The sequence below is a fragment of the Enhydra lutris genome, unplaced genomic scaffold, assembly GCF_002288905.1.
Source record: "Enhydra lutris kenyoni isolate GAN:26980312 unplaced genomic scaffold, ASM228890v2 scaffoldscaffold15, whole genome shotgun sequence".
NCBI classification, from domain to species: Eukaryota; Metazoa; Chordata; class Mammalia; order Carnivora; family Mustelidae; genus Enhydra; species Enhydra lutris.
In genome coordinates, this window is record NW_019154099.1 from 53553638 (window position 1) to 53581031 (window position 27394).

At 36.9% G+C, this 27394-nt stretch overlaps 1 protein-coding gene across 2 annotated transcripts in view; it reads left to right on the top strand.

The window, feature by feature from the left end:
* LOC111147097 (integrin subunit beta like 1) overlaps window positions 1-27394 on the top strand; it is a 205620-nt gene that overhangs the window by 64819 nt on the left and 113407 nt on the right. The window contains exon 3 of one of the 2 annotated variants that reach the window (XM_022502984.1): window positions 19915-20061. The exons of the other annotated variant lie outside the window; for it this stretch is intronic. Coding sequence (XP_022358692.1) covers window positions 19915-20061 — 147 coding nt within the window. The remainder of the gene's footprint in view (window positions 1-19914; window positions 20062-27394) is intronic. 2 annotated transcript variants of the gene reach the window in all.

Sequence of the window (27394 nt, forward strand, 5' to 3'; positions counted from 1 at the left end):
TTTTTTGAACTTCTAGAACCATGAAGTTTCCAGTAAAGAAAATACACAAAAAGACATCCTTTTTCTCTAGCAGAGCAATCAAGGTAAGATTATATAACACAATTTCTAAACAGACATAATTTTAAAGTAACTGGTCATGGAATATGTGCATTCCTGAAAGTTATGTTAGAAAGAGGTAAAATTGAGAGTGATTGTTGAAGGAAAGAAGTGTGGTAGGAAAGACAAGATCATGGATATTGGGTTTGAATCAAATTGTGTGATTTGAGAAAAGCCAGTTGATTTCCCTGAGTCTACATGTTAGCATTCTTGTTCTCAGTTCACAAGGTTGTAAATAATTCATTGTGTTAATGAATGGGAAGGACCTAGTATAGGGCCTGCTATATAATAGGTACTCAGTGAAAATTAGCGTTCTCCTTTCTTACCCCCCCCCCCGCTTTTTTTTAACCTTTTCTGCCTCATGAATATTTCTAAAAAAAATTGATATAAACCCTCTATTATTTTCCTATATGGTCATTCACTAGCAAAATCATCTTAAACACAGAGGATGACTTCTGTTCACATTAACTTATTGTAATCTCATGTTAAGAGTTCCCTAAAAATTGCTTAGGACAAATGATATTTGTGCATATTTAAGAAACCAACGGCATTTAAACTTTTAATATATAAACCTTTCTTTATCTCCATCACCTATGAAAGTGGATTTTTTTTCTATGATGAACATAATCTACATTTCCAGCACATTACTTCCTAAAGCTGTTTTAGCATCTAGTGTTTTTCTCCCTACTGTGATTACGCATATTACTGGGATGGTGAGCAGATAAAGATGACAGTGTTAAAGTCGTATCTCCTTGTTGCATTCCATGATCAGTCTCCTGAAATATGTGACATTCATAATATTCTAGTCAAATTGACCATAAACCGCCCTGACTACAGAAAAATCATATCAGCTCTGACTGCTGGAAAGCACATCTTGGAAATCAGGGATTGGCTTTCCAGGCTGTTCTATCTCTTTATTTGAAAAGAACAATAAGAACTGAAACAAATTTTGGCCAAGTAACTTAGGCAGTATTTAAAATAGAATATGTATCTTAAGGGATAGAACTATATTAGATTAAAATTATATATATAGCTTAATCTTTAGAGATATGTGACATTTCAAGGAAAAGCTTCGAGTTCAGCCATTAGGACTAACAGTATGTGACAATATGGGGATGTGGTTGCTATGGTGTGACTTTGGCAAAAATTAAGTTGGAACGGAAGAATTAATTTTGACAGCTGGGCAATTTATTTCATTCAGCATGCAGTAATGTGATAATCTCACTGAATTTCTAGATTCAAGGTTGATTCCATGATTCTAGTTAGACAAAACTATTGATTTTAAAGCGTACATATTTTTCATATAAAACAGTAGTCTTTCTCTCCTTCCTGAGAGAATCAAAATTGTCTTTTGGAGCACAAACTATTAAATTAGTATAATCAATTCCAGGCATTTTACCTTAGAGTGGTCTCTAAATGTAGTCTATATCTTCATTTGAAAAAGAAGTAAGAGATTCTATAAGATTGTTTGCATGAGGAGCAGTTGAGTTTTATTCATAATTATCTATAGTTGGTTAGTTGGAGCTTAATCAAAAAAGAATTATGCAACACTTTCATAAGGGTTTATTAATTCCATGTCAAACTTTGGTTACAGAGACAGAAACTATATTTGAACCATGCTTTAAAATCTCATATGAATTGAAGTGTATTATTAATATCTATGCAAACCATATACCATAATTTTATCAGTGTTTGAATGAATAAGGGTCATTTGCAAGAGTCATTTGAAGGATAATTATGCTTTCAAGTATGTGAAACAGGTTTTTGACCTAGACTCGAGTCCTTTAATTTATATTGATATAACTGAGGAAAGTTATAGTTACATGATTTGTAGGGGAAAAACTGGATTCATATTCTACTTCTGCTATAGACAAGTGTTGCAAACCTGGACAGTAATTTTATGCAACCTTCCCCATTTATGTATTTGTCAAGCATTTTTTTTAAAAGATTTTATTTATTTATTTGACACAGAGAGATCACAAGTAGGCAGAGAGGCAGGCAGAGAGAGAGGGGGAAGCAGGCTCCCCACTGAGCAGAGAGCCTGATGCGGGGCTCCATCCCAGGACCCTGAGATCATGACCTGAGCCAAAGTCATAGGCTTAACCCACTGAGCCATCCAGGTGCCCCTTGTCAAGCATTTTTTAGGGGCAATTACTATATGCCAGAAAATTGAATAGGAACTAAGGATATAAAATTAAGATGATAGAGTCCTTAGTCCTAAAGAAGATAATTGTTCAGTGGGGGGAGAGCCATGTAAGGAGATAATTATGGGTTAGTGAAGTAACAGATATATACATGGTATTGTGGGAGCCTGGAAACTGTTCCTTTCCCAGTTGCAAGCTGGGGAGCTTTTCAAGCAGAAGGAAAGCATACATAGTGCAAGGCAAGAAGTACTGACTTATTGGGGTGCCTGGGTGGCTCAGTGGATTAAAGCCTCTGCCTTTGGTTCAGGTCGTGATCCCAGGTCCTGGGATTGAGCCCCGCATCGGGCTCTCTGCTCAGTGGGGAGCCTGCTTCCCCTCCTCTCTCTCTGCCTGCCTCTCTGCCTACTTGTAATCTCTGTCTGTCAAATAAATAAATAAAATCTTAAAAAAAAAAAGAAGTACTGACTTACAATTTTTGGCAGAAACAAAAGTTGGCAGAAAACTTTATGTCCATACCTATTCAACTTACACATTCATGTAACATTTAGTTCATCAAATTTACCTTTAGAAATTAAGAATAAAATATTTACACATATGTACCAAACAATATTCATAGAAAAGTTTACTTATCTGGTGCCTTTCCACATTATCCTTTCACAAATAATTATTCTAGGAAAAATCTCTTTCCTTCAGTGATGGATAGTAATTAAGAATTTAGCATATGAACTCTAAAAAAAATACAAGAAATAAATACAGAACGTGGACATAACAAACACAATTGATAATAAATCAACACCTGAAAGATGATCGTACTACGGAGTTTATAATAAATGTGATCAATTGTTCACGTTATGAAATTAAAAAGAAAGATTTCTTTATATGCAGCTAATGGTATATATCACTTTTAGGCAACAAGAAGTCAAAGGAGAGATGCAGGTACTTAAGGATAAAATTACAATAAAATAGAGAATTTTTGTTAAGGATTTGACAAATGTTTATATAGTGTTTTATGATGCAACAGGCACTGTCTTCAGCACTTCACAGCTGTCATCTGATTTACTCCGTGTAAAAGCCCTCTAAGGCAAATATTGTTTTTGTTCACATTTTACAGCTGAATATTCTGAGATACACATAAAGATTAAATAAGTTGCTCAAGTTCACACAACAGTAATTGAGTGGGGACTTGTACACCAGCAGACAGAGTTCGTGACTTCAAGCTTTCTGCCTGCTGCCTCTGACAAAGTAAATGCACTGAGGGTGTGTGTATGTGGGGGATCTAGGAGGAAGAAAAACTCACAGGAAGGCATGTGGAGAAAAAAGTATAGACACTTCTCAGGCCCATCAGGTACAAAGAAAATTAAGAAAACAATGAAAAATAACCAAGTGTTATACTAATAATTAGAGAGAAAATAGTATATGAAGAAGGGTAAAAGGAGACCCAGCATAGCCATAATTGGTGTACCTATGGAAGAGAAAAAAACACGGAATAGGATGCTTTTCAACAATATAACTCAGGAGTACTTTGTTGAAACTATGGGTGTGCACTTTAATCTGTAGTAAGGGAACAACATGTCCTAGAAAAAAAATATGGATCAACCCACAGTAAAATATAATGTTGTAAAGTTATTGAGTTGAAAGATTAAAGAATCCTGAGGGAGAACCAGGCTAAATACAAACAAGTAAACAAAAATCAACCTGTTCAGGGGCATTCATGTAACAAACATTGTTCAGAGAAGTATACAAGACAGATATTTTCAAACATGCAAGATATAGAAGAATGTATACTCATAGCATTTCTTGGAGATACTACCAGAGAAAAAATTTCTGTCAAGGACTAGATAAGAATCTTTAATAAGCACCTTTTCTAGGCATATAGATACAGCAGTGAACAAGATAAAACTTTCTTGCTTCTCACTGAGCCCCAAGTTCTAGTTATGTAATAGTATAGGGAAAATAAATCAAAGCAGAGGAATTCTGCAGTTTGTTCTTGAATGTTTACAGCCTTGGTGATATTCAGCTGGTCTGTGCCGTTTAGATTATAACCATTGTTAATATTCTCCAGCCGTTGGTGAAAAGATGTGGCCCCAAGTTTCCTAAGATCCTCTGCCTATTTGTCCATTGCAAGCCTTACCCCGGGATCTCTCTGAGATCTGGGAGGTGTCTGTTATCCAGTAACTGAAGAGTTAAAGCAGAGGCTGGCAGGGAGCTTCTGGGTTTGCCTGTGTCCTGATGGGTTATTCCTAGTTGTTAAAAATTTCAAGTATTTCATCTGCTTATAGTCACATGATTGGTATTGACAACCACTGGAAACAAACCCAAAGTCCAGCATCATATGAAAGATTAATTTTAAAAAGTAATCATGCAGTGAGATCTTAAATCAAATTGAGTTAAATACAGCTACATGTGACAAAGTGGATGCCTCTTAAAAACATTATATTGAGTAAAAAGGTATGTTATGAAATAACCTGTAACATTGAATGACAGTTGCTATAGTATGATTCTTATGATTCTTTTATAAATATTAGAAAATATTTGAATTAAGCCATTGTTTGTACATGCATACAAACGAAATAAAATTATAAAGGTAAGCAAGGAGGGACGCCTGGGTGGCTCAGTTGGTTGGGCATCTGCCTTTGCTCATGTCATGATCTCAGGTTCTCTGTTCAGCGGGGAGTCTGCTTCTCCCCCTCCCTCTGTGCTCTTTCTCTCCCTCAAATAAATAAAATATTTTAAAAAATAAAGAAAAGCAAGGAAATCAAACAAAATTCAAGGTAGTTAGTGCAGCTGTGCAGAATATAAGGGGTTCGGTACTCACTGTGAACTGATTCTTCACTATCTGGATGGTGGGTACGAAGGCTTTTATTTCATTGGTAGATGTTAAATTGTATGTGGGTCTTACACCCTTTTGTGTTTATGATACTGCATAACAGAACAGTTCACATAGCAAAAGCGGAAAAAATCTAAACATTTTAAGGGCCTAAAATCAAAGTAAGAAAAAGAACAATAAACTCAAAGAAGTAAATGTTAATCAATTAGAAAATAAAAATACTAGACAGAATAAAGAAAATCAAAATTAAGTGTTTGAAAACTAGACAGTCTTACTGCACACTTAAAGAAAAACAAAAAAACAAACAAGCAAACTAATAACAAAAGCAACAAAATGGAAAACAACAAGCATAACCAAAACAGTAAAGCAACAAAAATAAAGAGAAATATGTTATGAATGAAAATGCGTATATTAATTACAGAATTAGCATAGTTTAAAGAATGTAATGAACAATAATTTTTCCAGAAAGATTGCAAATTCAGTTGAGTCTATCAATGTCTGGAAACATATGGTCTATTAATCTGATTAAAAAAGACAGAAAATTGCTCACTATCAGGAATGAGATGAGGACGTTCACAACATAGTTCTACTCAGTATTTTACTGAAGATGCCAGCAAGTGATGTAAGGATAATTGTATAAAAATTTGGAAGAAAATGAATTCTGAAATAATATTATAGTTAGTTATTCTCTATAATTTCAACATAAAAATCAATCTAGATCAAATAAAACACAAAACAAGACCTTACTGATTATAAATTTTTAAAATCTCTCTTGAAAACTTTGCAAAAAAATGAAAATAACCCCAAACTTTAGACTACCAAGACTAATACTGTCAGAAGTTTCCATATGTATAGCATATCTATTTATGTATCTTTTATGTACTTATCTGGTGATCTACTTTTCTCAGAATTTGTTGCTGATTTTTCCTTTATTGTTATGTATTTTGTGAATATCTACCTTCCATATTTTTATAATTATCATGATAACTAATGGGTTTGCCTTTTCGCTAGCTTTAATGAGCTCACTTTTTGTGTGACTGCTTTTTAATTTATTAATTCCTGTTTTCATCGTAAGTGGGTCCTTCATTATTCTTTCCTAAGAATTTTTATTTTACAACCTCTTTTTTAAAGTAAAAGCTTAATTTGTGTTCTTTTTTTGTTCATTCCATATTAAATATAACTGAAGCAGGTAAGTTCTCCCTTTAACATTTCTTTAGATGTATACAAAAGGATCTTATAGTGTAAAACAAAATAATCTCCATATACAAATTTTAAAACCTTGATGAAAAAAATAACTAAATGTAAGAAAAAACAATTGTTTTTCCTTTACCATCATTAATTTGATTCAGATCGTATAAGTTTAAAACAAAACAAGACAAAATAACCACCTGAAAAAAATTTATTCTGGTAAGAAGTAAGAGAAATATAGTAGTTAATTAGTTGAAATTGACATTCTGTTTTATATTATGCATTAGTGTGTATCTGTGAATTTATCCTAAATTAACCTTTAAACTTAGTGTGTTTAGTTCCTCTCTCCAAAATAAAATGATTTTGTTTATAAAAAATTATTTGTAAACCAATCAAAAGAAATTGAACTCATCTGCAGTTGACAGATGTCATCAAAAATATCCACTATAATTTTAATGCTCTGATTGACACAGGTTATTTGATAATATTCTGTGTTATATGTTGGCAAGTGTATCCTCACACATTTTTTTTTAAGACCCTATTTATTTATTTGACAGAGGCACAGCAAGAGAGGGAACACAAGCAGGGAAAGCAGGGGAGGGAGAAGCAGGACCCTGGGATGATGACCTGAGCCGAAGGCAGACGCTTAACGACTAAGCCACCCAGGAGCCCCTATCCTCACACATTGTTTTTTTTTTTTTTTTTTTAAGATTTTATTTATTTATTTGTCAGATAGAGTGAGAACAGGCAGACAGAGAGGCAGGCAGAGGCAAAGGGAGAAGCAGGCTCCCTGCTGAGCAAGGAGCCCGACGTGGGACTCGATCCCAGGACGCTGGGATCATGACCTGAGCTGAAGGCAGCCGCTTAACCAACTGAGCCACCCAGGCATCCCTCCTCACACATTGTTAATGAGAATGCATTTAATAGTGTTTTGAGACAAATATGTCTATATACATGAACATTTCAATGATATGCAATAGTCTTTCATCTGTAAACTCCACTTAATAATTTATTCTACAGATCTATTTATACTTTTGCACAAAGATACATATGTAAGGAAGAATACTTATGACAACATTGTTTATAGTGGTAAGTGATCAAAAACAGCTGAGTGCTCACCAATAAAGGATAGCTAAATTATTGTGGCTATATACAAAGGAATGTTATGCACCTGTTAGAAAGAATAAGGTAGGTATATATGGGCTAAGATACTAATATTAACCTATTGATACTAATATCAGTAGTTTCTGGGAGATAATTCTCCATGCATCTCTTCTATTTCTGTGTTTTTTATTTACAGAGGTATTGATTGCTTTTATTCCAAATTATCTTTTCATGGGTATTTGTACAGAGAGCAGTCTTGGAAGATAGACGTGTCTCCTTCTGGAGCAAAGAGAACTATTTATAGATTAGTATAATAAAATAATGTCTCCTTGAGGGGCAAGTTCAAGTATGCTTACTACCCATTATGAAAGAGTCAGGATGCATCTCTCTGGTCTTCCTCTCTTCTAACACACCCCATTGTATGTGCCAGCATCATCTGGCCCTCATTGGCCCTCATTGTGTTGTCCTGTGGGAACTGGGATTTGGTAAGTGACTCAAACTGATATTTCAGGTACTGCTATTAATGTGAGTAAGAGAGTTCTTTGACTCTGACCCACAAGTCTCATGTCTCCATGACATGAGTCGAGAATATGTGAAACTGTAGCAGGCTAATTGGTTAGTTTCAAATAGGAAAAATACAATCTCAGCCTTACTTCAAAGTTCTTGACAGAAGTTCTCCAAGATTTTAGGTGTGAAAATAATTAAGACTCAGAACAATGTAAATGTTATATTGCTCATTTTAAGAAAACTGGTATGTGTATGTAGCAGATTCAACTTTACATTATTTGTCTTGAATCTTGGATATTTGGATATGCAAAAGAAATATTGCTTATAATTCCTTTTCACTTTTCTCTAATATTCCTCATGAGCCTTCCTCCTGTTTTCCAACTGCTCCCTGAATGACAGGTAAAAAAATAAAATAAAATAATAAAACATAGTTCAAGCCTGCTTGAAACTTAGTTTGATTCAGTAATGTAAAGACTATCAGGTTGAATTAACTCTCTTCTGAATAAATGCGCCAGTGTTTTTTATTCCTCTTTTTTGCCTTATCTTTTGTCAGATGCAGTGGGGAATATGGATTTTACTAATGTTGCATTTATGGGCATATGGAGGTGGAAGAGAAGGCAGAGAAGGACAAGGCATGGGGTGGGGAAAAAGAAGAGGTCAAAGGATAGAGAAGCAACAGATAAGATAAAGACTTAAATGTTGATTGAATTAAGGAATAAAAAGGTTAGTAGTCACCTCAGAAAAACGTCCGTAGAATGGAGGGACTGAACTGAAATCTGAATGTGCAAGAAAGTGAGACTGGGAGAGAAAACTACCCTTTTGGAGATTGGAATAAGAAAGGGAGAAGGGACTGGAATAGAGATTAAAATTAGGGACATGTGTTTCATAGAAGCCGTATTGATTACATTGTGTAAAGGAGCCTCGTGTTCTCCTTTATACTCATGTATAAAGGGAAGGTGCTAATTACAGAAGCTGAGCTTGAAATAAAGTAGGGAAAAAAGTTGGGCTCCAGAGAACCAGAAGGCAAAGAAATCAAGGCTCCTTGAAAAAGATTGGACCTTGATGTGGCCTCTGGGGCTGGAGAGGACGTGAAGTTGATGAACGTGGGGTAGGAGGAGGACAGGAAGTTTAGGGGTTTCACTCTTGCACCTGAGTTTGAGGGTAACCAAGGTAAATGGGGGCCTTGAGAGCTTGTTAAAAATTTGGAGGAATCATTTACAGACATTAACCAAGAATTTCCTCTTCTGTAAGTGAGGATGGTAATACTTTTCTTTTTTTTTTTGTGCTATTTTGATAATAAAATAGGATAATATGAATTAAAGTGATTTTTCACTTAAGAGTTTACTGTATATTTGTTATTATGCACTACAGAATACTTTGGTAAAGCTATTTTCCAAAGTAAATATCTGTATGCCCATGCCAAAAAGAAGATAATATACATAATCTAGAATGATTAAAAATGAGATACTTTGGGAGGGCTTGAGTGGCTCATTCCATTAAGCTTCTGTCTTTGGCTCAGGTCATGAGGTTCTGGGATTAAGCCCCTGGTGCGCTCCCTGTTCAGCTCCCTCTGATACTTCTGCTTGTGTGCTCTCTCTCTCTCGCTCTCTCTCTCTCTGTCAAATAAATAAATAAAATCTTTTCAAAAAATGGAATACTTTGTAAATTTAACAATAGGTGAAGCTTATCTATCATGAATTATAATGACTGTAGACTTTCAGAATGGGGACTGACATGGTTCATGAGTTAAGAACAGGGAGGGCATTTTGGACTGGGGTGGGTCAGCTTTGAATTTAATCATATCTTCACGTGAAGATATTCCTTTTCTTTGGAACAATGGTCCCCACTGTTTCCATGCTCTTTTCTACTTCTCTGGATGGCTTAGCTTTAAATGATTTCGAAACATCTGAGTGAACTGGCTGTTACAGCAATCTTTCCTTCCCTTTTGATCACCTCCGTGCACACCTCAGTACAGTTTGCCCCTCCTCTACAATATCCATGGTTTGTAGACGAGATCTCTTTGTCAGATGAGCTGTGTCCAGTTTTTACTCCTTAAGAAATGAGGTAGGGATATCCCAACAGAGTTACAGAGTATTATATCCTTACAAAAAAAAAAAAAAAAATGCTTACCCTATGGCTTTATATCCCATTTAATTTTTTTGTCTACTGATCTAGGTTTTTAAAGTTTTTTTTTAGGAACTCTGAAGTGACAGCTCATTTTAAAGTATTTCTTACCTTGTCCATGAATTGCTTTTCAAATTTTATAAAATACTTCATGAGTTACTGAAGAGTTTTAAAAATAAATGGTAATGAGTTCAATTTGGTCTCCATGCCAACTACTGATATATATTTTCCTGGTGACTGATCTTTATATTGTAGACAGTGCATGATTTAATGTCCTTTTGCCTGCTTGCAAGAGAATTATTTTGCTTTTTTTTTTTTCAATCAAGTCAACCAAATTGTCAACAACTTTTATTAACTACCTACTTTATAATAGCTTAGAACAGAGGTACCCTGGGGAGTTACTGAGTTAATAGAAAAGGAAATTATTGCAATTAGTGGATTTACAGTAAAGTTAACTGAACAAATAAATGTTAATTTTTGAACTGAGAAGGAAATAAAAAAATAAATTGTTGCCATCTGCTCCCTTTTAGTTGGATGAGGAGAAAATAACATTCCAAAGAATTACTTGATCATAACGTTTGGAGATTATGAGGTGATCATAGATAATCTTTCACTGAGCCCTTGCACAGACTTATTTAAGGAGCAATAAAAGAGTTCTTTATTAAAAAAAACAGGTTTTATAAAAAGTGGACTTTACAAAAACTCTTTATAAAAGTTCAGGCTTTTTTTAAAGTTTACTTCCTGGTCATAGTTTGGAAGCTTTGTTTAGGGGAGGATTTGCACAGTCCATAGGAATTTAGTAATGCAGTAGAGCTAACAGAGACGTGTGGTATCCTTTTCAGGTGAAGGAAGTGGTTTTATTGTCTAGAAAACAGGTTTGGGGAATGGAGGAATTTTAAGTAGAATGATTAGAGAGATAAGCCATGAAGAGTCATTTGGCCTGTTTCTCAGTAATTGCCTAAACAGTGTGTTTCACTAGCTGGGGAATTTCTACTGATTTTTTTCCTATTGACTTTAGACATAGGCAAAGAGAATTATATACTTCTGTTCAGAGATTTTTTGCCTTCTGTAACCTTTAGGTTGGTCCTGGGTACAGTAGGTACAACACTCAGGTAAACATCAGCCATTATTGATGGAGTCATCTCTGAAGCATATGGATTAAAATGTGCTGAATATGTCAGTGGGTGACAATTACCTTTTCAAAAAATAAACTCATACATGTAAAATGATAAACCTTTATTTTTCCATCATTCTTCTAACAATACCTTGAACTTCTGTATTACTCTGTTAGGACTGTCATAACGAAGTACCACAAACTGCATGATTTAAGCTACAGGCATTTTTTTGTCCCCCTGCTCTGGGGGCTAGAAGTTTCAGATCAAGGTATCAGCAGAGTTATGTTCTGAAGGGGAATCTGTTTTATCCCTCTCTCCTGGGCTTCCAGAGCTTTGTTGGCCATCTTTGATGATCCTTGGCTTGTAGAAGCTTCACCCCAGTCTCGATCTCTGTCTTCATCTTCATATGGTGTTCTCTGTGGCCAGATTGCCCATTTTTATAAGAACACTAGTCCCATTAAGTTAAGGACCCACCCTACTCCAGTACGAGGGCATCTTAACTAATTACATCAGCAATGACTTTGTATCCAAATAAGACCACATTCTGAGGTACACTAGGGTTAGGATTTCCATGTGTGAATTTGGTGGGGGTGGGGAGAGATAATATTCAACCTGTAATAGCTCCCATGCTACCAAAGATAAAAACCTTATTTAATTTGATTCTGGGCATGCTCATTCATTTGGGGTTTCCCTGGAGTGGAGATAGAGGGTCTTTCGGGGTCAACTGCTCACGGCCCACAGGGCACTGCCTCTGCCTCCTTATCCCCGCTCATGTCCTGTTCTGTGGTTGCTGGCTTCTGTCTCGTCTGCCATTTACTACGTCTGTGCTTTCCATTTGATCTCTGGTTGGCAGTTTTTGTAATTCCATCTACTCATTTTTATCACAAGCACTCATTAGGTAGTAACCTTCCTTCTCCCCAAAATTGTGATTGCCGTCCTGCCCCATGCTGGGTCAGCAGGACAATTGGTGGCCTGTGTTAGGTACTTGCAGCTTTCACAGACATTTCTGTCCTGCTGAAGCTGTTCCAAGCTGGTCTAGAGAAAAATGTACAAGGCTTTTCCAGGGATGTGCAGTGGGAGCTCTACTCTGTTTCTCTGTGTCCCATACTTCACTCCCAGTGGAGGGGGCAGTGGCAGAGATAGGGCCTTTCCTGGAGACCCTTTCATATCTCTACTCTGCACCTTCCACTCTGGCTCAGCATATAGCCCTCCGATGATAGTGTCCTCCCATTCAGATAACCAAGCATGGTCTACCTGGCTCTTCTAGACCCTCAGGCTGTAAAGGTGACTCTGTCTCCTTGGTGCTGTGTCTTATGCATATGAGTCAGGATTCTCACATCTCCTGAATGCCCCTCAAGGTCAAAACAATGTTCTTTAACAATATCACTTAAGGGAATATTGCTTCTAACAGATAATTTTTTTCTTTTTTAGATTTTTGAGTGAAATACTACATAAAGTGTAGAAGATAAAATTGATAGGATGTTTCCATGATCTAGCTTAAGAAATAAAATCTTTATTCTATTTTTGCAAACCCATTGCTTAAAACAATTGTCTCAAAACTCTTGAACACATCTCAAAAAATTGAATTTACCCATATATGTGTGCTCTAGGGCCCTGTGTTACCCTTTCTCATGGGGGAGATGCGCAGTTCCTTAATGGCTGTGAGAATAAAGGCATATGTAGAGTTTGCTCTATAGACAATCAATAGAACTTGAGATGAAGAAACCTAACATTAACAGATGAAGAATATTATTAATTTTCATTAAAGATACATATACAAAACATTTGGGGAAAAAAATCTCAATATTGCGAGGGATGCTGAATATGGTCTCATCATCCAGTGCTTCCATATTAAAAGAGAAAATTCAGAGTCTTGCTAAGTCTCATATATGTCTTTATGTACACACATGAACACGTATATGTATCAATAAGCACACACACATACATATACATGTATCTCCACTGACCCTATTTCTGGGCACACGTATTTATGTGCTGGGCAAGGAGGCAGTGGTGAGTGTGGAACTTCCTTACTTCTTCAGTAAAGCTGAAGAGATTTCACTGGTCTCAGGTCTCCTGTTCTGGTCACAACATTCTGAGGTGATTCAATTCATTTCAACTGACTAAGAGATATTGGTGGATGTTAAGTTTCTAAGGCCCAAGTGCCTTGTGTCATTTGGTATAATTGATCCTAAGAGACACTTCTGAATAACATACCCCAATAGGAGTGCTCGCTTTGGCTGCACATATATTAAAATTGGAACGATACAGAGAAGATTAGCATGACCCCTGTGCAAGGATGACATGCACATTCATGAAGCATTCCATGTTTTAAAAAAAAACTTTAAAAAAGGAAAAGAGGGGCACCTGGGTGGCTCAGTGGGTTAAAGCCTCTGCCTTCGGCTCGGGTCATGATCCCAGGGTCCTGGGATCGGGCTCCACATCGGGCTCTGCTCAGCAGGGAGACTGCTTCCTCCTCTCTCTCTCTCTCTCTGCCTGCCTCTCTAACTACTTGTGATCTCTGTCTGTCAAATAAATAAATAAAATCTTAAAAAAAAAAAAATTACCCCAACAGGGGACAAAAGGCCAAGGCAGAAACTAAGGGAAGTGAGGCCTCTATTATTTATTTATTTATTTATTTATTTATTTATTTATTTTTACTTATTTTTTATTGCAGAAGAGAGTGAAGAATCTCTGTAAAGGTTTTGGATAAATAGAATGTTAGAGGTGGGTGCTAGAAGGAGGGAAAGGGAACAGAGAACGTCCCTCATCTTGTCCGGAGGCCTTTTCCCTCTGTCTTTCCCTCTCCAGACACCTGAGAAATACAACATATGTTCTTACCGTCATGGAGTTGCAGGCAGGGAAGGACACCAGCTTCCTGGGTGGTATAGATGGAATGGTCAGGGAAGACAGTTCAACTAAAGGCTCGTAAAAGAGACATACCCTGCCTCCCTTGAGGAATACTGAGTTCACATACTTTTGACTTACCGGACCAAAAACAAAGAGAACCAGGCCAGACAAATTCAAGGATTAATTGGCTGAAGGTCACAAGGCTACCTGTGATAGAATCTGTACTAACAACGAGGATTCCTGAATCCCCAAACTTGTGTGTGTGTGTGTGTGTGTAAATTTGAAATAATTTATATAGCTTTTTCTTTGAATGTAGGAAACTTAAGACGTAAGACTCAACCAAAATACAGTGTCATGCTTTGCTATAATTTATATTTCATCCCTCAGTCTCACGTTACCAGATTTCTCATTGTGAATCTCCTGATTTTATCAGTACTTACCCAAAATTCACATTAAAAATACACATACCAGGATAATCTACCATATTTTAATGGGTACTTTATAACAAATAGAAGTCTGTGTCATGATTGTTTTCAGTAGCAAACAAGATTTGTTTTCATATGCTGAGTGACCCACTTGAAGAAAGTACTTTGCTTTGTTATGAGGAAAAGAAAATAATTCAGGCCAAAGTACGGATCTTTTAAGATGAAAGGAATGTGGGGATCACGTAGTCCAATTTCTTAGTTCTGCTGCTAAGCACGGAGGTCTAGAGAAATTAGGTGACTAGAGGCCTGAATTCTTTTATCTACCAATGTTAGCATTAATTTGAAATAGTAAAGTCTGACAATTTTACTGTTGAGTGTTTTCACCAAGGATTACCAATAATCCAATTTGGGGCATGTGAATTCCAAAAGGAAACAGCAAAAAGTAGACCAGTGCTGTCTATGTCACCAATTCGTGGCTTTTACTGACACCGTCTTTCTTAGAACAGAAAGGGTCAAGTCTGTGGCATTGCAACTAAACAGAATGGCTATCATGGAGAAAACACAGCTTTTCAGCTTATAAACTATGTGACCTTGAACAAGCTAATTACGCTTTAGTCCTCTTATTTGTAAAACTGGGAAACAAAAATCTGTCTCACTGGCTCCTTCTAGAAATAAAGCCGACTAGCCTGTATAAAGCACTTACCATGGTATCTGGAAGGTGGTAATTACTTGTGTCCTTTTCTTCTAATTTTCTGATCAAGGTCACGTGTCTGACTAGTGTCCAGGCAATTATTAGAGCCCAGACCTTTTATTTTCTAGGGCAAAGCTCTCTTCTACATAGAATTCTTCCATTATTCACATCATAATGTTCTCAGGAATGGGAAGAAGAAATATCTGAGAAGTATTTTTTTGTTAGTCTGAGAAGCAAGCCAGGGTCTGGTGCCCTTTCTTAAAAATAGTCAAGTTTCTACTGCTAATTGAGATAAGGGATCCTTTCACAATCTTTTCTTAGAATTCTAGGTGTGGCATAGCTAGTTCTTTTGTTTCTTTATACATAGAGAGGGTGGGGGGATATATAATGACTCACAAGTGGAGAAAACTTGAATGTGTCTCTTATTAACTGAGCTTGTTTGAATGCGCTGGAAAATAGGACACAATGCAGGCAGGGCCAACCGAGTGCTCAAATTAAAATATCTGTTTCCAGGTTACCATGAGGCTCTAGAATGCTTTCCCCCTAGCTTACTTGGCTCCCAGAAAGAATCATTTTTAAACATCCAAATGTTAAAACACAAATGAAAAATTATTGTCAGTATTCATGAAATAATAATTAATAATCGAGATTTTTCCAGTTTTGTTGTGATATAATTGACATGCAACACTGTGTAAGTTTGGCACATGGTGGTTTGATTTACATCCATTGGGAAATGATGACCACAGTAAATTTAGATAACATCCATCATCTCATATAGGTACAAAAACATTGTTTGTTTGTTTTTCCTTGTGATGAGAACTCTTAGGATTCATTCTCTTAACAATTTTCACATATACCATACAGCAGTGTCAACCGTAGTCCTCATGTTGTGCATTACATGCCAAGTACTTCTTCTAACTGAAAGTTTGTACCTTTTGAGCACCTTCTTCTGACTCCCCTCCCTGACTCCCTGCCTCGGGAAACCACAAACCGGATCTCTTTCTTTATGTGCTTGGAGTTCTTTTGTTGGTTTAATTTTTTTTTGTTTTTAATATTCCTACATATAAGTAAGATCAGACAGTGCTTGTCTTTCTCTTTCAACTTTAGCATAATGCCCTCAAGAGCCATCCTTGTTGTCCCAGACAGCAGGATTTCCTTCTTTCTGGTGACTAGCATTTCATTGTATGCATATATCACATCTTCTTTATCCTTCCATCTTATACCTAGTATCTGCCAACCTGTGCATCTACTGTCTATCTTATTTTTTAGCCTTTGAAGACTTGAAACCAAAGATGTAAAGCTAATCTGATGGGCACATTAGTTTTGGCAGTTTATTTTTATCCAGAATATCAGTAGACTTGGAGGGGAGTTCAGTGTTCCCCCCTTGTCTTTATTAGTTGTTTTTTTTTTTTTTTGGAAAAGAAAAGTACTGTTACTTTTTGCTAGTTTATACAAATGGCTAATTGACTTTTTAAAAAAAGTTCTTCAATACTGGTCAAGTATTTCCATTTGTTCACAGTTTGTTTTAATTTTAAAATAAAAAGCATCTTCTCCACTGTGCACTAATAAATTCATCACCACTGCCTCTGGAGTAAATTAGTGTTTTTGCATTCCTAAGGTAAAAGGGATCCAGAAGTAATGGGGGAGCCACTGATGTCCTTAAAGAATCACAAAACGGAGTTTATTATGTCTTTGCTGTGCTGCCTCGCCTTTATCATTGGAGATAAAGGCAAGGCTTAGCTCCCCTCTGTGAAGCCCTGGGGAAGGCCACCAGGCCTCCACATTCTTCCTTGAACAGGAGACTAACTACTAGATTTTACCCTCCACCGTGGCCTGTCTTCCCCTGCTAGCGACTGGGCTACACCACTGACAATCCTGCAAGCAACAAGAATAGCCATTTACTTTTTCTTCCTTATTACTTCGGTAGGAGTTGTTTTGGCATTTCTCTGACGTGCTTGTTTTGTGTGTGTTTTCTCCTGACTCCTTGGGAATTTATTTGAAGGGCAACATGTTTATTGCGAAGCATGTTGGATTGTTCATTTTAAGCCTACATTTTTTAAGTGTGGAAATTGAGTTATCTGAGAAGAATCAGAACTGGAGAGATGAATGGTGACAGGCAGGAATGGGAATGCTTTGCTAGTTAGGATTTCATGTAGCCAGCAAAGACCACCTTTCAACCTTGGGCAATCAGAGCTCTCTTCTGGGCCTCATGATTCAGGCATTCTGCTTTAGTTCTCTTGAGCCGTCTATTCCCAACGGGCAAATTATTTTGAAAAATGGAATGTTTTTTTGAAGCCATATTTGTGACGCTACAATGGAGATGAGCTACATAATGTAAGTACAATAATGTAGGAACCTAATTCCCTGAGCTCTGCTCAAGAAATTAATGACTGTAGAGAAAGAGTAAAAATAGTCTGAAGATTATTTTCTATCTTAAAAAAAATATATATTTCCCTACAAATTAGGTTGTACAGGGTATTACTTAATAATTCTCGACATTAAAAAATTGATTTCTGTTCACTTTCCTAAATGGGCAAAAGTGAGTCAAGAGGCCTTCATAGGGTATAAAGTTTAGAAACAATAGAAAGGCAGATGACCCTGTCCTACACTGGCTGTCATCTTTACCTCTGAGGAGATGCTAGATGAGAAGCTGAAAGTACATTATCTAATACAGTATTGGTCTAAGTTTGGTTTAGGAAATTCACATAGGTTATGAAAGAGATTCCCTAGTAATAAATACTGTATATTCTGAGCAAAAGCTAAATCGTTTTTTCACAGCAGGACATGAAGAAGCTTCAGTGTGCTGATTTATATCATAATCCACTAAAAGAAGAATATAATGGTTCTCTTTGCCATGTTTACCACAGAACCTTTTATGGGAGGGGTTTCTGAACTTGGGCCTCCATGAGCTAACTTTGGTGTGTGAGCACCTGAGAATATTACTTCTACTAATTCTTCCTTGGGTCAGTCTGAGATGGAGGAGTCTCTCTCTCTTCTCTGTATATTTTTAAATTTCCCTCCTATTTTTAAATTTACCCCTCCCCCTGTAAAAAAAGTCTGTAACCTTTGGTCTCCCCACCATTACCCATTTCCATTATATATAACTTCGGTCAGGGTCTGAGATTGTCCCATCCAATATAAAAGAAGTGTTGAGTGTTCTTTTATTGTAGATTCAGCAAATCACTACTACTGCATTTCATTATCTTCTAAATCACTTCTATTTTCTTTGTTATGGATGTGAAGCTACATTTTATTGGGATGGACCATATGGCAATAGCTGATATTAAACTGATAATAGTGGCGATCCATGTCGTTCAACCTAAGATGTTAATATTATCAAAGAGAATTATAGTTACCAAGATACTTTTTTGCAAAAAGAGACTTAGCTACCTAAAGAATTTGGCTTAATACTTTCATAAATAGACTGGACGATTGGCAGAAGAGATCACCTATGCTTGTAAATGATACCAAGTTGGCCGAGATTGACAGTATCATGTAAGGCCAGACAAGAATGCAAAATGATACAATCAATTTGACAGTGATGTGCACTGGATAAAATGAATTACAGTTAGGGTGCATGCAGGGTTTTGTTTGCAAAATAGAATAATTAATTTGAAAAATGCAACAGGAATAGAAACATTTACTTGGACTGGGCAATATTCAGAGGAGTTTTAAAGTCACAGCCAATCATAGAGTCAGGCTCTGCTGAACAGGCCCAAATGGGACACCTCTGAGCCATTCATTCTGACTGACCATCTGGACCTCATCATGTAGATTTTGGCTGCCACACTGAATGACTATTGGCACTAGATCAATGGTTCCATTCTAAGGTCTATGAACTTCAGGCATTGGGACATAGCATTATTATTTTGAGTAATATAAGAATACTCTCCCTGCAGCCCATTTAAACTCTGTTCATCTTTCCAAACTCAGTTAAAGGTCAAGAGGTTCAGAGATTATTTCTATAGGAGACATATTGCTTAACTTAACACAGGGTCTGACAAACATTTCTGGCTGAAGATAGCACCAGCTTCTTTGTATATGGACCTTAACTTTGAACTTTTTAAGTTACTTCAAGACAAGAGCCCAGTATTATACATATATTATATTTTGGTAGGACTAGTGTGTAGTCAATAAAAACATTGGTAACATTCATCAACTAAGACTTAAGAAAGTTAGTATCACAACAATAAAAACAGCACAATGTTGATTTGAGGACATAAAAAGTTAAGAAATTTCTGTGGAAGTAGATGACCATGGCTCTTATCCTTTTGATTCTTGAACCAAATTTTCTCATTAAGAAACAAAATATGTAATTATTTTTTGTGCCAATCATATTCCATGGCGGTATTTAATATAGCCATTAAACTTTATTACATTCTAAATTCCAATAAATCTAAGTCAGTGTTTGGTTTAGTGGAGTTTCATGTAAGATTTGTTACTCAGAGGTGGTGGTTTTATGTGTTATAAAATGAAGTTAAATGGAAATAATTTTTATTGTGCTTTCATGTCTTAACTGTGGAGGTGCTAGATGGATTTTTTTTTAGTGCTAAATTTTCTGACCAAGTGTATAATTAAACTTCTGGTTTATTCTTTATCCTCCTGTCTCTACAAATTAATTAATCATTTTAGAATGATTTATCAACTTTGGTTATTGAAGTAAAATCCACAAACTACATTATACCATCTACAGTAGCATTACCCCTCAGCCCCTGTATTGTATATGTGTTTGAATTTATTAGAGCTCAGTCCCAAACCAACGTCACCCTTGAGATTTTCAGTTACAGTAATGGGTTCCTTTGGAAAATAATTCGAGACTAACTGGATGTTGTTAAATTCTCAGGCCATGGTAAGTGTGACTGTGGCAAGTGCAAATGTCAGGAAGGTTGGTTTGGGAATGCGTGCCAGTACCCAACTCACTGTGACCTGACGAAGAAAAAGAGTAACCAGATGTGCAAGAATTCTCAAGATGTCATCTGCTCTAATGCAGGTAAGAAATCCATCCTATGAAAATTCTTAAATAATCCCATTTTGGTTTTTCATGGAAAAAGGTAGGCGTTGAGAAATGTGGAACCTCTGAGAGAGACTGCTTTTGAGTATATTTTTTTGAAATGAAATGCAGATAAATCAATAGGGGAAAATGTCATCTTGCTGAGACTGGCAAGTTTGATGCTCCCCAGCTGTTCCAAATGCCTTCTTCAAGCAGGATATTCACAGGAAACAACACCCCAACAACATTTTATGTAAATTGTGAGCCATGATTTTGAATGCTGGATTAAATCTTTCAAAAAGGATTTATATAAGCTGACTTAATTATTTTCTATTACAGTTCAAGGGTGCTTTGAATTTATACCTTAGCATCAAATAGAACCAAAACTTTTTAATTTGATAGAAACTTTAGATGCACTGGATGTGAAACTCAGGAGAAAATATAGTGAAATCACAATTTTATGTTTGGTGAAAATATTTTTACATCTCATAGAAGACATTTAAAAATGTTTTTTAGAAATTTATGGTAAAGCTGTTAAAATTAATTACCCGGATCATATAAAACAAAGCAACTGGTTTTGGTTTCATTAGTGCTTAGCTGATGTTACTAAAATTCAGTACTCTTTTCGTATTTGGGCACATGGAACCTCAAAAGTCCACTTTTTCTAAAGATTGGTGGAATTTGGGAATTCTCAGGTCCAAAGCTGGGAGCTTTGATTGAGTTGTTTTGGTGGGTGTGGTTTGGGCTGCAATGGGTTTTTAAAGCTTTCCCAGTAATTCTTTTGGAAAACCCTGGGTGTGAGCCATTGTTTTGGATGCTAAAGACAAGTTTTTGACTACAAGAGTAGTGACTATCTTCCCTCTTGAAGTCCCATTGTAGGTAGAGTCCTCCTTTGTTCAGAGCTATCATCTTTCTGCAGTCTTTGACTGCATTGAATTGCCCTGTATAGATTAAGAGCAGTAAGAGTATTTTGCTAGTAGGAATCAAGGCCATACCCAAAGCAAGTTATGAGTGGATGGGTCAGCACCATGACTAATGGTCTTAACAGTCGGGTTATTCACTGTGTTAACTGATCTCCTTGCTTCTCTCCAGCACCTTAATCTTTTCTGTCTTCTCTGTAGAATTTTCCTACCTCCAGTTCCTAATACTCATCCCTACACACACACACACACACACACACACACAAGGCCTCGAATGCTTACCATATAGTCTCATTGTTTTGAAAATGTCAAGCTTTCCAAACTTCTTTCAGTAATAAAGCTTGAATTCTGCTTTGTTTCTTTGTTCTTCTTGGCTCAATTTATATATTGTTTATTTTTCAAATCAAATCTAGGGTTTTTTTTAAATAAAACATTATAAACAAATAGGAGTTAGTTTAGGAATCCATATGTTTCAACATTTAAGTGAAAAAAAAACATGAAAAAAAACATTAACATACCTTAAAGAAGAAATTTACAGAATTGTTTCAGGAAATGATGAAACATATTTGATAAGATACAAAACACAGTTTTAAGATACCTGAGCCTCTATCTTTTTTAAAATCAGTATAATACTTTTGTATAATCAACCATCCATATTCCAGTTTCATTCACTGACCGAACAATGTCCTTTACAGCATTTCCCTGCCTCCGTAGGATCAGTCTAGGGCAGAGTTATATTTAGCTGTCATCTCTTGTTAGCCTCCTTTAATCTGGACCATTTCCACAGATGATGGTGTTACAGCATTGAAAATTTTGAAGAAAATTCTCTCCAACCTTTTTAAAAAAAATTTATATAATGTTACTTGTTTTGGCTTTGTCTGATGTGTTCGCATGATTAGATTCATGTCATACATTCTTAGCTGAATCACCAGATAGAGGATTCTGTGTTCTCAGGATGTGTCATCTGGAAGTCCATGATACCCATCTGCTCTCACTGGCGAGGTTAATTTTGATCACACGGTCAAGGTGTTGTCTGATGTCTCAGCCCTGTAATTACTGATTTTGTCCTTGTAACGAATGAACAGTCTATTGGGAAACTCTTAGAAATTATAAGACATCACATCCTCATCAAAATTACCCCCGATTTACCATCCACTGATGACTTCCACCTGACCCAGTGCTCACAGTAGTGACTGAAAAATGATGATTTCCAAACTCCAGCATTTCTTCCCTATTTACTAGTTGGTACCCAACATTGTACCACAAGTAAGAGTCTTCTCTCATCTACCCGTTATTGGTTATATCATTTACTTAGTGATTTATTGTCAGTCCAGGATCACAGTTCCTGTTACTTCAATGGTATTACTCATTATCGCACTTAATTACTCTGGTGCTCAGCTTGTCCCAGATGAGGCAGTTGGAACCCCTTCAAGCTAGCGTCTCAGTCCTTGTGACATGCCTTCACTGTTTTGTTTCATCTTGTTTCAGCAATTCTTTCTTTTCTGGCATAACAAAATATTCCAGAGCCATATTGTACCAGATTCGCCACAGCTTTGGAATCAACCATGTCTCTAAAGAGTCTTGGTTCCTTTAGGTGAAGAATGGTATTAGAATAAAAAGTGTAAGTACTGGGGATGCTTATTTCTACTGGGATGAATTTGCTTCTTGGCCCTTTCTACAGACAGGATAGTAAACATGCACATGAACGTGTCCGTGCACATACATACATACATAGATATACACACAGATATATTTTAGAAATCATGAATTCATAGCAATACATATAACTGCAGTCCACCCCCCACAACATTATCTCCTGTCTTTCCCCTACCATATTTGCAGGTCCCATTTTTCACACTGAGAACTCTGGTTCCCAGCAGCATGGATATATTTCCTTATTTGCTCAATCCTAGAGTACATCTAAAATTGTTTTTAGAATAGCTTCATGTGTACCACTATACAAAACAAGTCTACCAAACATGTTGGGATTTGTTTGCAATTGACCTCCTCCCCCACCCCCACCCCACCCCAGCCATGCTCAGGATTGTTGTGTTCCTAAGTTATTTGGGTTTCTTTCCTTTTGTCTCCCTTTAGTGTAGTTATTATATGTGTTAGAAGTACAACTGAGCTTGTTTACTTCAGATTGCTTTCAGTTTTAGACTTTCCCCCCCTTCTTTGCATCCTTATTGATTTTATTTTATTTTATTTTGCAATATGTAGAACATTAGGATGCCTTCAAAAGTCAAAACTATATAAAAAAGCATCGTTAGCAGATCATCATTCTCTTCTTAAACCTTCCCTCCTGCTTTCCTCATACCCAGTAGGTAACCAACTTTATGGTGTTCTGCTTTGTCTGTGTATATGTTTATTTTAAATAAAGGCAGATAGATAGATGTATGTGTTATCATTTTTTTTTCATTTGTTCCCTACACAAAAGGTAGTGTGCTGTATATACTCTTTTGCACTCTGCCTTTGCCACTCAGAATCTCTTGGAATTCACTCCATATCAGTACATAGAAATCTTGCTCATTCTTTTTTCAGATGCATAGGACTCACCTCTGTACAAGTGACCTAATACTCAGTCTTCTATGGTTGGACACTTTCTAGTGTTTTGAAATTACAGATGTTAATGCAGAGAATGAACTGGTACAATGAACTGGTACAAATTCATATTTCGTGGGGGTGTATTTTCAGGATCAATTACTAGACATGAAATTGCTGCACCAAAAGGTAAATTTGTACACAGTATTAACACTTAACCTTTCTCTCTTACTCTCTACTCATGGAAGTCTTTCAAGTTGACTTTAGCAATCTCATTCTCACATGGCTTCTTTTAATGTCTATTTCTACCAGCTTAGTTCCGGATGACCCCCTCCCCCTAAACTGCATAAGGCTCTAAGTTCTCTCTACTAATTTTTCCCCCTTTATATCATGATGTGGTTTTCTGGAAGCAGCTTGGGGCAGAACAGGAAGAAGAGGAAGCTGGACTGGGACATAAGACTGGAGCGCAGGATGAGATGGAGCTGGGACTAAGGGAGTTCCAGAAGTTGACTCTAGAAGGGTGCAGAAGGCAAGACACAGCCTGCTGAGCAAAGTGGGGCTCAGTGCCATTGCAAAGGATTATGGGTGGTGTTCAAGACAGGGAAGTCTTCCTAGAGAGAGATCACCTTATTAGTCAGAATGAAAAGTCAGAGCGAAAATAATCTAGTATAAAGCAGAAGACCAGTCCTAGAGACTGAGCTCACTGGCAGCTAAGAAGGAGAAGCAGTATGCCATAACATGAACACAGAGTCTGTCACTTTTGCATGGGCTTCCATCTGCCATATCTTGGAGCTTCAGTTGTGAATTCTACTTGGTGGGTGAGACAGGAAGTCTCGGAACTGTTGTAAACGTCCCACATTAGCCAGAAATTGTTCAGATGTGTGGATGGGAGTGAGCCTGCCTGTCAGGGTGTCAGTGACGAGTTGTTGAATTCAAAGGTAGAGGCCGTTCCTTCCTGTCTTTTTTGAAATCAGCTCCGTATTCTGCCCTGCCGATGCTATACCTTATTTCCAAACCATGAGAGGCCCTGGTATTCCAGCAGAAAAATTCTAAAGTCCTTAGCCAGTATTCTTGATCCTTTACTCTCTGCCTTCAACTGACCCTTTTCTCCAAACCCAAGCCAGACTCTGCACTGTTTTCATTCCACATCCTTACCCCTTAGCTGAGCCTCCTTGCTCAGCATCACAAGCCTTTTCTCCATCTCCACCTCTTGAGATTCTATCCGCACATCAAGTGCCAACTAAAGAACTTACTCCTTTACTGTGCCTTTCCTCCTTTGCAGAGCCAGACTAAGGTTTATACTTTTTATATAGCATTTGTCACAGATAAGTTGCAAGTGCCTTTATGTCATCAGGTCTCATAGGTATGTGTAAAAATTATTGATTATCTGGGGCACCTGGATGGCTCAGTGGGTTAAGCCTCTGCCTTCGGCTCAGGTCATGATCTCAGGGTCCTAGGATGGAGCCCCGCATCAGGCTTTTTGCTCAGTGGGGAGCCTGCTCCCCCCACCCCTGCTTACCTCTCTGCCTACTTATGATCTCTGTCAAATAAATAAATAAAAATATTTAAAAAAAATTATTGATCATCTAAGCTCTTCCTCCCTAGTCTGTGATTTACTTAGTTTTAGTTTTATTCATCTTATCTCCTATAGCACCTGGTACTTTGCCAACAATATAATAGGCAGCAAGAAAATGTAGTGAATGGATATGTGGATGGTTGAAAGACAGCATGAATAAATGTGAAAATGGAAAAGAAGGGTGATAATTAGAGAAAAAATGAGATGATGCAGTACCATGAATTATAGCATGTGATTTGAAATAAGCTTTTATAAATTAAAATAGTTTTCAGGAAAAAAACACACACACAAGAAAAGGAAATTTAATAAATGTAAAATTCATACGAATTTTCTCAAGGTGGAAAAATAATTAGCTCAAATTCTGCAAAATCACCATTTCTATGTGACTGTGAGAGAAAAAACTCTTTATAGATAATAGCTAATTGGGAATGACCTGGGTAACAGAATCAGGCAGAGGGTATGAAGACGGGACGTTGTGGGATCCATCAATATACAGAGAGTCTAGAGGAAATATTTGGGAATGTGACTCATATACTCAGTATCTTCATGGAAGATGATGAAGAACCCAAAGTTTTCTGAAAACCTATGATGTTACTGAACAGAGTGTTTTCAGAAAGATGGCCGGGTGATATATTTACCACTGGGCTCTCGTAGCAGCCCTGTGAGGTAGATACTATTTTCAGAGAAGCAATTTGAGAGTTAGAGATGAACATAATGACCTCAAAAATGTACAGCTACAGATTAGTAAAACCTGGATTTGGCCACAAATCCATCACAGTCCCAAATCCATTCCCTTTCTAGCCCATCACATACAGAATTGCCAATATCCAGTAGCTTAGTTTAAACATCAGTATCATCTTCGGTTACTCCTAATCCTTTACCTCTCATACGCAGTCCCCAAGTCCTCTGTTCTTTCTCCTGTAAACACCCCTGAGTGTCTTCACTTCTTTCTAACTCACTGTTGTCACCCTGGTCAGCATCTATCTTCTTTCTTGCAGACAAATGTAATAAGCTATTCTCATATCCGCTGTGCATTTCACTTCATTCTGTAAATGACAACCAGCATAATCTAGTAAAAATTCATACATGATCACATGATGACTCCCTGGCTGAAAATACTTCTATGGCTTTTTGTTATTCTTGGATTAAAGTTGGAAATCTTTAACTGAGCTGTAGGACTTCAGTAAACTACACCTCTACATGCCTTATGCAGTTCATGCCACTTTCCACATCATTTTCAATGTTCCAGCCATCTCGGGCTTTTTCTTCTTATTTCCTCTTTCACCACAGAGCCTTTGCTGTTGTCTCTTGTGGGAAGTGGGCCTCCCCACCATCTCACTTCTTTAGCCCGTTATTTTTACTTTCCTCTCAGTACCTTGTTTAGGAGCTACATCCCCAGGGACTCTGTGTCTGCCTACCAGGTCTCAGTTAGATCCCCTGCTAAACTCTTCTGCAACACTTTGCACTTCTCCATTTATTTTATCACTTTGGTTTTCTCATATAATACTCTGAGAGGAGGATTATGGCTGACTTCATCTTGATTTTCCATTGTGTTTCCAAAGTCTAGGATGGTATCTGGTGAGTGGTAAAGTCTCAGTTCATATCTGTTGGTTGCTATGATGATCAATTAAAAATGGAAAAATAAGCATTAAAAAGGGAATTCCTGAAATGGACATTATACTTTTCAATGTCATTTGAATGCTGTTTTAATGTCAATGAAATCATTCAGGGTTCTAGTCAAATCCTCAAAGTTGGCAGAATCTGTGGGGTATGGTAGATCAGACGACTCCAGTGCCTCTACATTGCTATGAACCACCCTGAGGTTTTGGTGAGGGCTCACGACACTATACCTGAGAAAACCTGCTCTGGTCCCATTGTCATAAGGACGCGTGGATCAGTTTAACACTGTGGAGGTGAAATTATTAGGAGATTCTAAATTTTTCATTTATGCATTTGATAATGAATTCCACAAATATTTATTATATAAATATTATGCTCAAATATTGTGCAAAGCATTGAATAAATACTGGTGAGGAAGATAAGCAAGACTACTTCCCTCACAAAGCTTAGAATTTTCTGCTTTAGTTCACTTCAGACCCAGGTGTAATCGCAAGATAATCATTCATGCGTTGATTGGATGGCCATGTATAAAATAGCTCTGCACTTGGGGAGGTCAATTCATGAGACTATCAGAGGTCAATCATGATAGCTGTGTGCCATAAAATATAATTGCTGGACTATAATCATCAGGAAAGAATGTTGTAATCTATTTCATCCTCTCCACAGAATTGCCTAA